The 18473-nt window shown below is 41.1% G+C and overlaps 1 protein-coding gene across 1 annotated transcript in view; it reads left to right on the top strand.

Moving 5' to 3' along the window:
* Positions 1 to 18473, top strand: part of LOC117346460 (DBIRD complex subunit ZNF326-like) — a 146657-nt gene that overhangs the window by 43343 nt on the left and 84841 nt on the right. The window contains exon 4 of the mRNA XM_033916036.1: positions 9352 to 9517. Within this exon, the coding sequence (XP_033771927.1) occupies positions 9352 to 9517 (166 nt within the window). The remainder of the gene's footprint in view (positions 1 to 9351; positions 9518 to 18473) is intronic.

The following is an 18473-nucleotide window of genomic DNA, read 5'->3' as shown; positions in this document are numbered from 1 at the left end:
CCCCCTTAAAGGTCTGCATCCCCCTTAAAGGCCTGTTCCCCCCTAAGGCCTGTCCCACCCCCCGAAGGACTACCCCCCCGAAGGACTGCCTGTCCCCCCTGAAGGCCTATGCCACTATCCCTGGCCTGTCCCCCCTTTGAAGGTGCATCAATTGAATCTTAGTTCTTAATTTCTTTGAAGCTCACTGTTTTCCTATTGGTTTTTTTCCCTTACTCGTCTTACTTACTATCATTAACTTCTATTTCTTTCCCTATTTTTTCCTTTTGTATCATAAGTTTTTACAAGTCAGTCGTACTTATCTGGTTTGTTTCCCCTTGATAATTGTAATTTATTATTTTACTCCTTTGTACATCGCTTAGAATTTTGAATAAGCGATTAATCAAATCCATAATAAACTTGAAACTTGAAACTTCACGAATAGTCTCTAAGGGAAGCCACGGCAATGCTGCCAGGGGATAAGTAGGTTGCAACTCTTGTTCCAAAGAGACCCAACGATGAGATGGAAAAGCCCAGTGAAACAAAACCTGTAGTTGGGCAGCATAATAATAGTTCAAAAAATCTGGGACTCCCATATCACCATGCTGCCTATCCCAGTACATACGCTCCCTTCGTACCCGTGGCAGTTTATGATTCCAGATATAAGTAAAAGCACGGCGCTGAAGCTGGAGCAAAAATTGCTTGGGGACTGAGAGAAGCAAACAGGAGAACAGGTATAAAAAACAGGGCAAAACATTCATGTGCAGGGCACTAATCCTCCCCATCCATGACAATAGTAGGCCCTCCCACCGATCAAGATCATGAAACACTGTTCTCAATAAGGGTAGATAATTCAGACAAAACAGCTCACGCAAATCACAAGAAATACAAACCCCCAAGATAGCGAAGCGATGATGCAGCCCAGCGGAACGGGAAGGCCCCTGTCAAGTCTGTAATGGAATCCGCAGAAAGAAAAATATTAAGAAGCTCAGATTTAGTAGCATTAATTTTAAACCCTGCCATCCGGCCATACCTTTCCAACACTGAAAGCACTGTCCGCAGAGACTCCAGCGGTTGAGAGAGGGTGAACAAAATATCATCCGCGTAAAGCGATATCTTATGCTCCTGCTCCCCAGGGGTAATCCCATGAATATCAACATACGCCCGAACGGCTTCAGCCAAAGATTCTATCACCAAAGCAAAAATAAGTGGGGACAATGGACATCCCTGGCGTGTCCCACGCTGGATCAGAAAGGAGGTCATGTATCGGCTATTAACCCACAAGGAAGCCTCTGGGTTAGCATACAACAGAGTCAGCCAATGCAAAAAATTACCCGAAAATCCCATGCGCCGAAGCACCGCCTGCATATCCACCTGCAATTTCTCACAATCCGCATGCGTTTTAACAACTTTGAACAGTTTAGTATCATCTGCAAATTTAATCACCTCACTTGTCGTTCCAATTTCCAGATCATTTATAAATTAGTTAAATAGCACCAGTCCCAGTACTCCACTGTGACACTCCACTGTTTACTCTCCTCCATTGAGAAAAATGACCATTTAATCCTACCCTCTGTTTTCTATCCGATAACCAATTCCTAATCCACAACTGAACTTTGCCACCTATCCCACTATAGCTACACGATGCTGGGTTCTACGTTAGGAGTCATTGCCCAGGAAAAGGATCTAGGTGTCATTGTTGAGGATATGTTGAAGCCCTCAGCTTAATGTGTTGTGGCGGTTAAGAAAGCAAATAGAATGTTAGGAATTATCAAGAATGGAATGGAAAACAAAAGTTGAAAATGTTATAATGCCCTTGTATTGCTCTATGGTACGGCCACAACTTGAATATTGTGTGCAGTTCTGGCTGCTGTATCTCAAAAAGATATAGTGGAATTAGAAAAGGTACAGAGAAGGGCAGCGAAAATGATTGAAAGGTTTGGGATGACTTCCCTATGAGAAGAAGCTAAAGTGGCTTGGGCTCTTCAACTTAGAGAAGAGACTGCTCAGGGGTGATATGATAGAGGTCTATAAAATACTGAGTGGAGTGGAAAGGGAAGATATGAATTGCTTGTTCACTCTTTCAAAAAGTACAAGGACTAGAGAACATGCAATGAACTACTAAGTAGAGATAAAATATTTCTTCACACAACGTGTAATTAAACTCTGGAATTTGTTACCAGACAATGTGGTGAAATCAGTTAGCTTAGCTGGATTTAAAAAAGGTTTGGATAATTTCTTAAAAGAGAAGTCCATAGGCCATTATTGAGATGGCTTGGGGAAATCCACTGCCTATTCCTTGGATAAGCAGCATAAAATCTGTTTTACTACTTGGGATCTAGCTAGGTACTTGGGAACTGATTTGGCAATTGTTGAAAACAGGGTACTGGACTTGATGGACCTTCAGTCCCAGTATGGCAATTCTAATGGTCTTATGAGTCCTTCCTTGATGTAACTTCCGGTTTTGTGAAACTGGAAGTTACATTAAGGAGGGACTCGTCTGTAGTAGGAAGGCTTTGGTGCAGATCTCTGAAGATTCTTCTTCATGGCACGTGGCTGAGGCTCCAGCTTCTGAAGGTAAAATAGATGCAAGGGGAGTTAACGAGAAGATGCCATATCTGACCAGGGTGCAATTTTATTTTTACCACGGGAACAAGGCTTTTTACTGCTCCTGCGAGATGATAAGAGGCATTGCTCCCGTTTCCGCAGTAAACCAGCAGCAATATTTCCCATTTCTGCGGATTTACCACAGTTTGCCATGGAAAATGGTCACCATTCTCTACCGTGTAGGTGTTAAGTGGAATGGAAATTTTTAAATAAATAAATAAAATAGCTCCAAATTTTAAATGTAAATTGAGCGTACCGACTTCTCTAGCTCTGGAGCAGGGCTCCATCTCCAGATTTGGGATGAATACATAGTGTATTTGGCCCTGAGGCACGAATATACCTCAATCTCTGAATATAGTGCAATCTGCCTTCTCGGGATGTTGAGTGGGTGCTCTGCCTTCCGGGGGTCTTGAGTGTTGCGCCATCTGAAGTTGTTGAACATTCTACCTTCTCTGGTTCGAGGGTTGCAGCTTCATATCTGGATGATGAGCACTCGTGTTCTTTTTTTTTTACTTACCTTCCTCTGTTGGTACTGCATCCTAGCACATATTGATAGTGCAGTCTTGGGCTGTAGCTTACTTGGAGCGGCTATGGATTTGAGCCCCGTGTGTTGGAAGGGGGTGGTGCTTGGTTCCTTTTATAGATGTAGAGCATGCCTTCAGCTTGGTATCTGTTTCCCAGCTCCATTCTGCTCTGCCTATGGAAGTGAGACATGGCTCTCTACCTTGTCGTAGCACTTTGCTCCACTTCTGCTCCTTGGAGCAGTGTAGTTTTCTTCTTCTGGTGCAGCTTGGCTTCATCGTTCTATAGGGAGCACAGTCCCACCTGGCTATATAGCAAGGCTCCAGCTCTGGATGTGGAATGTGATTCTGCCTGGTAGTGTGGTATGCTTCCATCTTGGGGCATAGGGCTCTACTTCTCCTGGGTGTCCTACATGGTTCCACATCTGAAGGTAGAGGTGGAGCATAGCATTGTTTGGTGGTACAGCATGGCTTCACCACTGCTTTCTGTGCATGGTCCTGCTTCTGATTGTCATGCACAGTTCCATTTCCATCTTTGAGCGTGACTGTTTGGCTGCTAAGCACAGCCCCATTTCATTGATGCACCTTCATCTCTGATTGCCGAGTGGGACACTTTCCTTGGCAGTCGTGTACATATCCTGGGCACAGTTCCTTCCCTTGGAAGGAGGGTGAGCACTGCTGCTTCCCTGATGTTCAACTGGGATTTGTGGCACTACTAGTTCTTGGTGTCCTGGAGCACGCTTTCTTGTCTCCTCTGGGGACTCTGGCAGCTCAGTTTTGGGTTGTTTGTCACTGTGCAAGTTTGTTTGTCCTGGTAGTTTAGTTCCTTGTGATGAATGAGGCAGATCTCATGTTTTAGTGACTTGGCATGTAGTTTCTGATCCTTCCTTTGGTGGGACAGAGGGCTTTGTCTGGGTTAGACTAGAGCTCCTCCTGTTGAGCGGTTCTTGTGTTATTTCTTGGTCATTAAAGGAAAGTGTAGAGTCAATAATGATGCCCAAAACTTTGCTTGAGAATTCAATCTGCAGTGTGGGACCAGAAGGTAGTGAAATGAGCATAGGTAGCTGATCTGATTTTGGGCCAAGCCAAAGTAGTTTTGTTTTGGACTCATTCAGCTTCATTTGTACAGTGAGGGCCCAGGATTGGAGTTTCGTTATGCAAGCTGTTATATTTTCGGTGAGGTTAGTGAGGTTCAAATCTATCTCAAGAAGGACAAGCATGTCATCTGCATATGTATATAGTGTTTCAAAGGGAGATAGATGGACGAGTTTCAAAGAAGACATATAGATGTTGAAAAGAATAGGGGACAGAGGTGATCTCTGTGGGACATCACATAATGGTCTCCAAGGAGAAGATATGGTGCCATTCATGTTAACAGTGTAAGAGCAGGATCGTAAAAATTTCGAGAACCAGTCTAAGAATATGGAATCAATGCCTATCTCAGAAAGTTGGTAAATTAGGATATCGTGGTGGATAACATCAAAGGCCATTTGATCGAATTGTAGTAGGATAGCAAACTTATTATAAGATTGAAGTTGTTGAACCTTTGAGATTAATAAGGCCAGTAGGGATTTGGTGCTGAAATTGGGTCTAAACCATATTGGCAAGGTAATAGAATGGAGAATCTCTCTAAGTAAGATGAGAGCTGAGTGGATATAATAACCTCAAGCATTTTGGTCAGGAGAGGAATACTATAGGACGATAGCTAGAAGGGGAGGATGGGTCTAGATCAGCTTTTTTCAGTAATGGAGTCAGGGCAATGTGTCCCATTTCTACGGAAAATAGGCCTGATAGTAAGGCAGAGTTGATAAGTCTGGTGAGAGATGAAATAGCCTGTGCGGGAATTTTCTTGTATAGATAAGTAGGAAACGGGTCCAGGGCACATTTTCAGGATCTTAATTTGTGGCACAGTTTAGAGACCTGGGCTTCAGATACATGCTCAAAGACTGTCCAGGATCTGTCTACTGGGATAGGGTTAGTGTCGCTGGGCACCAGAGAATTGTAAGTGACTGCTGATGGAAAAGAGCTTCTTATAGTAGCAACCTTTTCATTGAAGAATTTTGCTAGGTCGTCTGCTGCTGGAGAGGAGAATAGAGGAGTCGTTTTTAGAGGTTAAGGAGCGCCAGATGGTAAACAATATACTGCTCTGGTTATTGGATCTGGTAATTTTATCACCGTAGAAATTATTCCTTGCTATTTTTAGTATTGTATTATAGAACTTAATACTGTCCTTCCAAGACTGTCTATCTGTGAGAGATTTAGATTTTTTCCATTTACGCTCCAGTACTGGGCATTTCTGCTTCAGTTCTCTGTGGTACAGAACCTTACGGGAGTAGGAGACCGTTTTAGTAGATAGAGGAGCGAGAGAGCAGTATGTAGTCTCAGAGAGGTTTACCCAGTTGTATCAGTTGGTTTCTGGGGCATCAGGTTTAGGACTGAAGGAAAACTAGTTGAGAAATTGGGTCCAAAACTGTTCACTCGCAATTTTTTTGCGGAAGGTAATAGATTTTGTGGCACGGGGTTGAACCCCAAGGTGAGACATGAAAATAGGGAGATAGAAGGTACCTAGAAAATGGTCGGACCAAGGGACATGTTCCCAACGAACACCTTCAGCTAGAGTTTTGTAGTCCGTAAGGTCAAGGAAACTAATATATACAAACCAAATCCTAAGATTCAAGACTCTGCATGCAGTACACCCCCAGAGAAAAAGAAACAATGCATTTTAAATTAACAAATTAAACATTTAATTCCTTATCATTCAAATAGAACTTTGAGGTCTAATGAGCAAAACCTATTAACCATTCCATCACTTAAAATTATTAACACTAGACGTCAATTTATTTTTCTGTAACTGCTCCTCAAACTTGGAACGATCTTCCCATTTACCTGCGGAATGAGCAGGATTTAGGAAAATTTAAAAGCAATTTGAAAACATTTCTTTTTAAAGATGCTTTTAATATTTAATTAAATAGTTCTTAATTTGGTGATGTTATTTTACTGTGTTATGCTATGTGTTAATTGATTCCCCTAATGTATTTTTCCTTTGTTTTACTTTTCTTTATCAATTGTATTTCTAACCCTTATCTTACCCTATGTCATAAGTATAAAATATTATGTATTAGTTTTTACCCAATGTTATTATTTAAAGTTTGTTGTGTATTGTATTGTCCTTATTAGACTATATTTAACATGTTCATCGCTTAGAATTTGATTAAGCGATTAATCAAGAAAAATAATAAACTTGAAACTTAAACTTGATTTCTTCCTGAACAGTGCAAAGTATAGATAGCAGATGAAAATTCTCAAAATTGACACAATTCAATCACTAAATTTAAAACTAAAATCATTCCCCCTACCTTTGTTGTCTCCCTCCCTACCTCCCTCCATGCTGTGCCTTACCTTCTGACCTGCCCCAACCTTGCCATTTTATGCTGCTCCCCAGTGTTATCTTCGGGCCAGCCCTCTTCTTCACTAGCGCAATGCACAAAGACGCGGGCAGTGGCTCCTTGCGCATCCCGCACCTCATGTGGAAGCCTTCCCTCTGATGTTGCAACGTCAGAAAGAAGGCTTCCGGTTCAGGTGCAGGAAGCGTGTAGGAGCCGCTGCCCCGCACTGCAGCACTGAGGAAGAGGGAGCTGGTCTGAAGATAATGCCGCATTGATCGCACCGCGGACCGGCGGTTGAAGAACATTGCTATATATGATAGATCTCAGTTTTGTGTTCTCTATATCTGCTTGCTGGTGGATGGTCATAACCCATTAATCTTTGGATTCATTGCTGTGATTAAAGGAAAGAAAACGTGTGTGTGTGTATATATGAAAAATGAATGGAAAAAATGGTATTACAATTAGTACTATTATGGGGGTGGGGTCTGGGGCGGAGATTGGGCAGAGATGGGCTAGGTCTGGCCCATGACTTAGCCCAGTGTTCTTCAACCGCAAGTGTGGGGTTTTTTTTGCCAATTTTACGTTAGTGTCCCCTGAGGAAGGTGTCACTTTGTGCGCCAAAACTTGAATCTTTGTTGAGATGTTTTGAATAAAGACCCTTTGCAATGGACAGACTCCTCCCCTTGCCTTTCTTGTTGTTGCTCTGGTGCATCTCTTGAAGCCACTGCGAGTCTTCTGGGGCATGTCAAAAAGAACATCAACTAAATCAAAAGGCTCAATTGTGAGGCCATAAGGAAAATTTATGTCATATGAAAAAAGACTAAAAAGATTAGGGCTCTTCAGCTTGGAAAAGAGACAGCTGAGGGGAGATATGATTGAAGTCTACAAAATCCTGAGTGGAGTGGAATGGGTATAAGTGGATCGATTTTTCACTCTGTCAAAAATTACAGAGACTAGGGGACACCAATGAAGTTACAGGGAAATACTTTTAAAACCAATTGGAGGAAATATTTTTTCACTCAGAGAATAGTTAAGCTCTGGAACGCAATACTACAGGTTGTGGTAAGAGTGGATAGTGTATCTGGTTTTAAGAGAAGTTTGGACAATTTCCTGTAGGAAAAGTCCATAGTTTGTTATCGAGAAAGACATGGGAGAAGCCACTGCTTGCCCTGGATCGGTAGCATGGAATGTTGCTACTCTTTGGGTTTTGGCCAGTGAGAAAGGGCTACTGGGCTTGATGGACCATTGGTCTGACCCAGTAACGCTATTATGTTCTTATAATTTATTCAGGAGTTTCTCATGAGGGATTTTGTAAAATTTAGATAACACTATAACAACTGCTTCACCTTTCACATTATCCACGCCTTCAAAGAAATGAAGCATATTAGTGAGGCAAGATTTTCCATGACTGAATCCAAGTTGACTCTGTCCTATTAAACCATGTTTGTTTGTCGATTTCATACTGAGTTCTTCCAGTACCCTGGGGGTGAATACCATCTGGTCCAGGTGGTTTTACTACTCTTTAACTTATCAGTTTGGGTCATTGCATATTTCAGATTCACCAAGATTTGTTTCAGTTCCTCTGAATCATTACTCTTGAAACTTTTTTTTGTATCAAAGTGCTTAAGACTGATGAAACAAAAATTGAACTGTTTATCTACAACCATACAAGATACAAAATATATCTGAGTAAAACATTAGAAGAGAAGAACACATTATCAACTGTTAGTATGGTTGCCTGAGGAGAGGTTGGATATTTCAGCAAGATACTGATGTGAAACGTATACTTAAGAAAGATGAAGGTTTTGGAATGCCTTTCAGTCCTCAGACTTAGAACTACGAGGAGACCTCAAACATGCAGGATATTCAAGGACACTCAAGAATATTTCTGAATTAGGAGAGTTCTGCTAAGAAATGTCAGGACGGGGGTGAGGAAGAATTCCTAATAACAGTAGTAATCTTTTAGCTGGCTACAGGAAACATTTGGAAGATGACATTTCCGCTGAAAAAGGTATCTCAAAGTATTGACTGAAATGGTGCCCAAATGTACCTTCTAATTTGCTATTTATTTTTCATTTTGAATTAAAAAAATAAATGCAATGTTTTTCAAAAAGATTTCATTTTAACTTTGTACCACGTAAAGGCTGTGTTAACTTTGGTTCACTTAAGGGTTTCATTGAAGTATACAATTTGATCAGGTGTGGCTAAATGTTTGCATACAATTGTAATGCAAAGAAATGTGTTAAATTCCTAATTTTGCAAAAGCAGAGGTTTTGCACAGTAGAAAGATTATTGTTAACAGTGGTAGTTTATTTTGAGTTCTTATTGAAATACTTTAGAATAAAATTCAGTTGGATATTCAGTTTCATTTAAGATGTAAGAATTTTCTTTTTCATAAATTATTTGAAAATCATTGTTTAATGATACTTCAGCAAAATATGAGGACAGTTTGAAGAGTTCAGTAAAAAAAAGTTAAATAAAAAAACCTTATTATTTCTCAACATAGTCTCCATCGAGGGCTGTACACTTAGGGCCTGTTTTACAAAGCCGCACTAGCGGCTGCTGCGCGGTAACGCCCCAAAGCCCATAGAGATTTAAAGGGCTTCGGGGCTGTTGGTGTGCGGCTTTGTAAAACAGGCCCTTAGGCCAGTTCGTGTCCAGTTTTTTTATCCCATCGGAAAAATAGGTTTTGTCAAATTTTAAAAAATATTTGTTTAACTTGTTTTATTACTGAACTTTTCATATAACCCTCATATATACTTGTAACTTATACAGTTTGCTTGTTTACTGATTTTTTGCCATCTTATCCATATTTTGTCTTATCCAAAGCTAATATTTTTGATTTAAAACATTTACCACAGATGGGGAATTTTGGAGGTATGCAGAGACCTGGTATTATTGTGGATTATCATAATCAATCTAGTGCAGCAAAAGGAATAAAAAGAAAGATGAATCAGCCATTTAATAAACCTGGTGGAACATTTGGCAAGAAACTCAAACTGCAGCCTAACAATGCCAGTAGCAAAAGTAAGTAGCTTAGTCTGGTCAAAAAGTTATTAGAAATGAAATGGTCTTAAATTATTATTTATTGTGTGTTTGATTACATAAGGCCTTTAAATGCAAAGCAGCAGTACTCACTTTTTTCTAAATTTCTTTGAGAAGTAGGAATATTCAGTATATAGCATTTACTTTTTTAAATTTATGTTTTTGAATATTTGGCCACCTGGATTGAGCTAACCATGGGAATCATGCTGCACACTTTTCTGTAAATGCTGCTAGAATCGCCCTGCTAGGTCCAGCTAGAACCTAATCATAAATGAGAAAATTGATTGTAGAATTTTAAAGCTGATATGTTAACATACTTTGTATTCATTATTGAAAAATTGATAAAACAGTTGGTTAAAGCAGTGTTCTTCAACCGCCGGTCCGCGGACCGGTGTAGGTCTGCAGAAAATTCCTGCCGGTCCGTACAGGGCCGGCGAGATCCACACGCTGAAATTTTCTGCTGATTCATGCTGGGCCGGCGAGATCAGGGGGACCCAATTCAGTACTTGCCTGCAGCAGCGCAGCAATTCACTTCGGCAGCCTTGGGGCTTTTGCTGAGTTGTTGCCCGCCTCTGTTGATACAACTTACTGTTTCCTCAGAGGCAGCGCGACCCATCAAAGGACCCATGGCTGCCTAAGTGAATCGCTTTGCTGCTGCAGGCAAGTACTGAGAGCTGCCTGGAGGGGAGCTGAGGGAAGGGGAGAAAGCTACTGTTGGAAGCTGGGAAGCTGCTGGACAAGGGAAAATAAAGGAAGAGCTGCTACTTAACCTGGAAGGAGAGAGGGAGAAGGAAAGATGCTTCTGGGAGGGGAGAAGGGAAGGATAGAGAGTTACTACTGGTCAGGGGAGGAGGAAAAAAGGAAGGAAACAGCTGGCAAGGAGATTAGAGGAGGGGAAGGGGTCAGGGTGGAATGGAGAGATCAGATGAGGGAAAGGGGAAAGATAGAGAAAAGTAGAGAGAGATTGATGCTGGAAAGGGGGTCAGCAGAGAAATAAGGAGAGAGAGATAAAGATACTAGATCTGGTATAGGAGCGATAAAAATGAAAAAAGCAGAATGAATCATGTAAAAAGGAGAGAGGGGCGCAGGCTGATGGAAAGGGGAAAGAGAAGAGGGGCATAGAAAGAAGGCAGATACCATATGGAAGGGGGAGAGGGCAGACAGTGGATGGAAGGGGCAGATGCTGGATTAAAGAGACAGAGAGGGCAGATGCTGGAAGGAAGAGAGTGAAAAGAAGATGAAAGCAGAAACCAGAGCCAATTAAAGGTAGAAAAAAATAATTTTATTTCTGTTTTGTGACTAGAATATATCAGATTTGAAATATATATCCTTGTAGAGCCGGTGTTAGACATAACTGGGGACTGCAAAGCCCAGGCAGTGATTCTTTAGCTTCCAGCTGGCTTAGGGCTCTCTCTGACCAGGGGGCAGTTGCCCTAGTTGCACTCCCTTAACACTATTCCTGTCATGTGTGACTGCGGTATTCTGTTAGCATGATATTTCTGTGTAGCATTCTGTAATAATTTGGCTTATTAAGTTTTCTTGATAGTAGAGGAGATATATGTGAAGGGGTGGGGAGACAGAGGTTTTGTTAATCCTTGCTCTGTATTATTTGTATTTATAAAATTACAATTGTACAGAATATTGTTTCTTTTTATACTTTACTAAAATACATTCAATATAAATTCATAACTGAAGCTTGTGTGGATGGGATCAGATGGTTTGTGGGGACCGAGCTTGTGGAGACGGGGCGGAAACGGGTTTTTTTATTTCAGTCTTAGTAGTTTGCCGGTCCACAAAATAATTATTTTGTTTCCGCTGGTCCATAGGTGTAAAAAGGTTGAAGAACACTGTTCTAAAGCCTTGTTTCCTGGAGTACTTGAAGTCTTTTCCTCCCTTTAGACCCTAACAAATAGTTTTTGTTTACAATAAGTGGTTAGCCTTAATTTGAAGTTTTAGGTTGACTTTTCTTCCTTCACTATTGATCCATTTGATTTTTCATAAGCTGTTTTCCCCTTCATGTCCCAGAAGGTTCCTATTGGCTTCAAGCACTGTTCCTGCTAAAAAAATAAAGTCATCTCTGGGACTGGAACCCATACTCTGTGTTTTGAGGCCAGAATACAACGCTCATTCCTGTATCCTATGCTGGTGCATGCAAAAGAGCCAGAGAGGTCCACCACGAAAAGATTTTTGGTGCTAAGTTCAGTCCATTGATGATGACGTTGGATGTGTTTGGTCCTAATGGCTGCAGTGATTTTCTGACATTTGGAGTGCTCCAGCATCAAAGAGGGCTCCCTCTGCCTCAACCTCAGGTGGTATGGTGGTTCCCGTGGACTGACCTGTGTCAGACCCAACACCGAGGAGTTATGGGAATTTGATATAGTCCCAATGTTACCAATGAGGATGACAATGTTTGGCATTGATCCAAACTTAAGAAGCATAAACATTAGTCCTTCTTGAAGCATGGTACAGGTAGAGAAGAAAGCCTCTACTTGAGGTATGCTCTTCCACTGGTTTTGGTAAGATGGCAGTCGTCATCCTATTTAAGCTGGGATATTGAGGATGGTACCAGTGAGGATGACAATGTTTGGCATTGGCTCATATTTAAAAAGCATAAGCATCAGTTCCTCTTGAACTGGTACCAGGAGCTCCAGGGTGCCTACATTGACAGCACCACTTAGTACTATTGGAGGGATCCACAATGAGGTAAATGGAACGTGTTTTTCTGCATGGTTTAGAGCAGGGTTCTCAAATTCCCTCCTTGAGGGCCATAATCCAGTTGGGTTTTCAGGATTTCCCCAATGAATATGCATGAGATCTATGTGCATGCACTGCTTTCAATGAGACATCTTCCTTGGCTAAGAGTTTCTGAAATGGACATCAATCTTCAGGACAGATTAGCCAATATTCCCTGTTTAGGAGATGAACTTTTTGGTGATTTCATTGAGGCTGCTACACAAAACTGCATGAAACGAGTTTGGAATCCTTTGGTCAGAACAAAGACTAAGCCTTTGGTTTCAAGACAGGCAGCCAAGCCTTCTTATTCCTATCAAAAGTGATATACTATTAAACCTTCTGTTTCTAGACCACTACCACAAAAGAAGCAGAAGCAACAACGGTCTCAGAAAGCTCAGACTGCAGCTCCTCGAAAGCCTACTTAGTCTTTTTGACGTGTTTCTTGAGAATATAGCTATGGTTCCCTTATCTCAATCTCTTCCTCATACAATCTGAGGTCGTCTACAAATCTACCATCAAAGTTGGACTCCGATAACAACTGAGGGTTATTCTTTTCATCTTCTCACCGTTCCTCCAGATCATCCTCCAAGAGAGTCCTCTTTAATCCCGCAGCAAACGTCCCTTCTTTGGGAAATAGAGGCTCTGCTTCTACTAAATGCCATAGAAGTAGTGCCCCCTCTCTGAGAAATCAGGGGTTCTATGCTAGGTATTTTCTCATCCAAAAGAAGACAGGAGGTCTATATCCAATTCTTGACCTCGGAGACCTAAACAGATTCCAAGTCAGAGAATAGTTTTGAATGTTATTCATGGGAATTGTATACCCATTATTGGATCAAAATGATTGACTCTGCTCTCTAAAGATCTAAAAGAAGTTTATACCCATGTACCAATTCATCCTGCTCACAGAAAGTTTCTGAGATTTCCCATCAACATTATCAGTACAAAGTTCTGCCCTTCGGCTTGGCCTCCTCTCCAAGAGTGTTCACAAAATGCCTTGTGGTAGTGGCAGCAGCTTTAAAGGATCATGGGTTTCAAGTCTTTCCCTATCCTTCTGCAGATGTACACAGCTATAGGGATATAATCCATCTGTCTAGAATGTCTCACTTATCTACTGGAAAAGAGCTTACCAGGGTAAGTACATAATCTCTTTTTAGCTTGTTTAATTTTATCATCTCAAGGCTTGGTTTCTAAATAGACAAGATTTTACTTCAGCTGCCTATGAAAATGAATTTTTAGAACTTTGGCATGTTAATTCATTATTACATGCTCTTCTGAAAATATGACAACAAAATTACCAAAATCTTCCACAGCAAAAAGGAGAAAAAACAACTGTGGAAATGATATTCTTGAGTGAAAGTTTTAATAGCGAATATAGGATTTTTCTGCCCTTTCTTTTTATTTCTTCCAGGTGTAAGTTTTTCTGCACCACAGTATGACTTGGAAACATCGTATCACCAAAGCTGCTGCTCAAGTTACAACTTCTGTCACTGTGCACACAGAAAATGTTACCCAGGCAGAGGGAGTAGTTCCATGTACAAGCTGTCTTCAGCTTGAATCCCTCATGAACAAAGTAAAAGAACTGAGAGAGAAAGTGGCAAGATTGAGAAGCATCCGTGAGAATGAGAGGTACATCGATGAAATGGTTCATGAGGTGTCAAAGATTTCCAATAGTGGGGAAGAAGAGGCTGTGCTGAGGGACGACAGCTGGACTCAGATTACGGAACACTACAAAAATTGGTACTGTGATTATCCCTACCCTTGAACTGAAGAACCAGTATGCTGTCCTGGAAGTGGTGGAGATGAGAGCATCCCAATTAGAGGAAGGACCAGAGCCATGACCACTAGGAGGCGTAAGGTAGTGTTAGTTGGTGATTCCCTTCTGAGAGGTACAGAAACATCCATCTGCAGACAAGACATGATATCACGAGAGGTATGCTGTCTGCCTGGTGCCAAAATCCAAAATGTTACGGAGAACAAGCCTGATGACTATTATCCAATGCTGCTCATCCACATTGGCATTAATGATACTGCCAGATATCCCTGCGAACATGTCAAAAGTGACTTTGTGGCAGTGAGATGCGCAGGTGGCATTCTCGTCCATCCTCCCTGTCGAGGGTAAAGGCCAGGGCAGAGAAGCTCGCATCCTGGAGATGAATGCATGACTAGGTGGATGATGTTGTCGAGAGCGTTTTGTCTTCCTGGACCATGAGATGATCTTCCAAAGGCTGCTGAGCAGGGATGGCGTGCATCTATCAAAGAAGGTAAGAAGGCTGGCTAATCTACTGAAGAGGGTTTTAACCTAGAAGTGATGGGGCAAGCTCTCGGGTGAGTATAAGTCCTCAGATAAGTAAATTACTGAATACCTCTACACAGATGGGAAAAGGGGGCAATGTCTGGAAAGCAGTATATACTAATGCTCGAAGTATGGGAAACAAGATTCTGAATCTAGAAACTGTGATAGAAGAAGAGGAGTTGGAAATAGTGGCGATCACAGAGACATGGTTTATAGAGAACCATAACTGGAATGTAGATATACCGGGATATAATCTGTTCAGGAAAGACAGAGTAGGAAGAAAAGGAGGAGTAGCGTTATATGTTAAAGATCATATTAAAGCCACACAATTTCAGGAGCTGCAGGGCAAGGAAGAGGCATTGTGGATCAATTTGGAAAGCGGGAATGGTGAATATATTTACATTGGTGTGATATACAGGCCTCCTTCAGTAGATAGAGATTTAATAGTAGATATTCAGAATATATCTAAAAAAAGGGAAGTCTTGCTAATAGGTGATTTTAACATGCCGGATATTGATTGGGGTATCTCTAGTGCGGGGTCTTCTAGAAGTAGGGAGAGTCTGGATTCTCTACAAGGAGAACTGTTTCAGCAGTTGGTAATGGAACCCAAACGGGATGGGGTCATACTGGACTTAGTGCTTACAAATGGAGAAAGTGTTTCTTTTTTTTTCTTTTTTTATTTGATTATTCGTTATGTCTTAATAACAAATATTATTATTATTCGTTATGTCTTAATAACAAATATTCATGAATGACCACAAAAAATACAAATTCCATATAAAGAACCACAAAACATATTAGGCAATAATTCAACCATGTCCTAGTCCACATTATCGCTGGTCGCCAGTATTTTAAAAATAAAACATCAAATCTTTCTGTCTACTTATCTAGGGACAGGCAACTGGCATTTTATATATCTATCAAACATCCTCCAAAAGTAAAATCAGTATTAGAAATTAAACTTTCAACAATGGTTTCTCTTTAATAAAGTCTTCTAACTGGACTGGATCATAAAACACATATTTATCACTACCATACGAAATAAGGCATTTGCATGGAAATTTCAAAAAGAAAGTAGCTCCAACTGCCAAAACTTTAAGCTTTAGCTGAAGGAACTGTTTCCTTTTGAACTGAGTCTGTCTAGAGACACCCGGAAACATTATCACCCGTTGACCGCAAAACATCTCTTGTTTTTTCAAAAAATATAATTTTAAAATATCTTGTTTTTCAAGCTCTGTCTTAAAGGTCACGAGAAGAGTTGCTCGCTTATCTATTGTATCTTTAGATGATTCCAAAAACTGTGACACATTCAAACTATCAGGTGACACTATTTTATCCATTTCACCTTCATCTACCCTTTCCTTAGAGTCTCTTGAGATGTAATAGAGATTATCAACCTCAAAGGTCTCCACTTTAGTGTAATGTAATATGTCTTTCAAATACATTATCAAGAGCTCCATCGGGGACAGATAATGTGTGATTGGAAAATTTAACAAGCGAAGATTTTTACCCCTGATAGAGTTTTCCATTTTTTCTAATTTAGCATGTATCATCATACTATCCTTTATATTAGAAACAGCACTAGCTTGTAGGGTAGCTACTGCCTGGTCTAATTTTTCAAACTTCACAGCTGTTTCTCCGATTTTAATATCTTGCTCTTTAATTTTAACTGTTGCATCAGATGAAAATTGACATAAATTCATAACAGTCTTTTGTAATGATGACTCTATTCTATTAATGCTAAGCCAAACATCATTTAGAGTGATCACTTTATCCCTGGGGAGAACGTCCGAGCCTTGCCCAGTAATCATCTGCACTGGGATTAGTTCTTTAGCTTGCCCCAAGGACTGTCCAGAAACCTCCAGTCCAGATAACAAGGATGATTGAGGGGAAGAAGAAATTAATCCCTCCTTAAAAAGGGAAGGAGATTCTTCTAACCGTAGGGAATATAATGGTTGAGGAGGTGGTGTTGGTTCCCCTGAGGATAGAGGATAGAGGATGTGGCAGAGTGGGAACCATAAGGTGGCGATCCATCGGGCCCGTTGTTCCAGCAGATAGTATTGCTTTGGCCTTCCTCTTGCCCATATTGAGGAGTCGATAACCCTACTCCCTACTCCTCTTGGGCTCAAAAGGGGCAAGCCCCTTTAGCCATGCCCCTTCAGCTCGCGACCCGGGGCTCGCGACCGCGGGCCATGTACTGCGGCTGGTCCGAAGATTAAGGCTCCCCGAAGGATCCTCTCAGCTGGCTGGGTCGGGCAGCAGCGGGACTGCCTGTCCCGATGTGAAGAGGTGCTAAACAGCACTGGCGGCAGCGTGTTTCTGAATTTACAGTGGGTGATTATCTGGCTTCCAGTGATCACTGCATGGTACGGTTTAACAGTGCTGTGAACAAAGATGCCCTGTGAACTTCAATAAGATAAGTTGCTCTGCATTTCATATTCTGCTCTTTTCACTGGTTTTCAGCATTATATCTGCTTAATTTCTCTTCTCATCCCTGTTTCTTACTAAAAAAAAAAAAAAAAGCACACAAAAAAAAACCCTTCTCTTTCCTCTGTTAAATCTTATATCCTCTTTCCCTTTCCCTTCATAGGAATAAGGGTAAGACTTATAGTCCCACCAACCCCAGGGACCACTATTCATATATAGAGACCCATATAATCAGGACTACTCAAATCAAGTCACTTCACAACCAATCAAGATGACCTTTATTTTATGCCATCACTGTGGTGCTTTAATTCCAAGACATACTATTTGGAGACTTAAGGCTTGCCCCATCTGTCTTCAACTTGCTAGTATTAAGGAGGAGCTCTGCAAACTTAAACAGGAATTGAATACAATTAAAGCAGCTTCCATCACTCCACAAAATCATACCAACTTACCACCTCTACCTCAAAGAATAAAACAGCCCAGGAATAAATGGGTCACAGTAAGCTCAGGAAGACTGCGACATGTAACACAGAAACATCCACCTTCACTAATATTACCTCTACAGAATTCCTTCGCTCCACTAGTGCACTGCGATACTCAAGAAAACAGAAGGGAGGTGGGACTGGAACCAATGAAGGTAACTTAAGAGAACAAGCGCACCCTAAGCACAAATAAAAAAGCCAAAAACAGAAAACTATTACTGTTGGGGAATTCCATCATCAGAGGCATTAACCTTGGAACACAGGGCGAGGAGACTAAAATAGTGAAATGTCTTCCAGGATCCTCAGCTACCAGGAGTTCCAGGCAAATACTGACTATAATTAAGGAAGAAACTAAGGATTTTAACACTGATGTTGTTATCCATCTGGGAACAAATGACCTGGCCAACAACTCCACACTTGCAGCACAGAAAGCTTTTCAGGAGCTTGGTGAGGGCGTGAAACCTTTCTGAAATACTGCCTGCATATGGAAAGGAAGAGCAAAGAGTGAAAAACACAGAGGACTTTAATAGATGGCTCAAAGCCTGGTGTCATCAAGAAGGCTTCAGGTACATAGGAGGATGGGGAAATACATGGAAGGTCAAGAAGCTATATTGCACTGATGGGCAACATATTACTACAGCAGGAAAAAGAAACCTTGCAGAGAAATTTAGACAATATTTTTCTAGGCATTTAAACTAGAAGGTGGGGGTGGTGTATGTACGAAGGACAATTATAGAGACCACCCCCGGCAAAAGAAAAGATGTGATAGTAGTAAAGACTGCAACATAAGCAATATCAGCAACTCATTTCTTAGTATTGCAACGGAAAGTGAAATGACACAAAAATCCATACGAAAAAGGAGATTATCGCTGAAAAATAGCTGGAAAGCGATGACTACAAATGCTCATAGTCTAAGCAACAAAGTTCATGATCTGCAAGCCCTGATGTTAGAGGCAGATCTAGATATTGTCGCTATCATAGAGACATGGTTCAGTGAATCACA

Source organism: Geotrypetes seraphini, chromosome 12, assembly GCF_902459505.1.
Source record: "Geotrypetes seraphini chromosome 12, aGeoSer1.1, whole genome shotgun sequence".
Lineage (NCBI taxonomy): Eukaryota > Metazoa > Chordata > Amphibia > Gymnophiona > Dermophiidae > Geotrypetes > Geotrypetes seraphini.
This window is presented reverse-complemented; position numbering and strand designations above follow the sequence as displayed.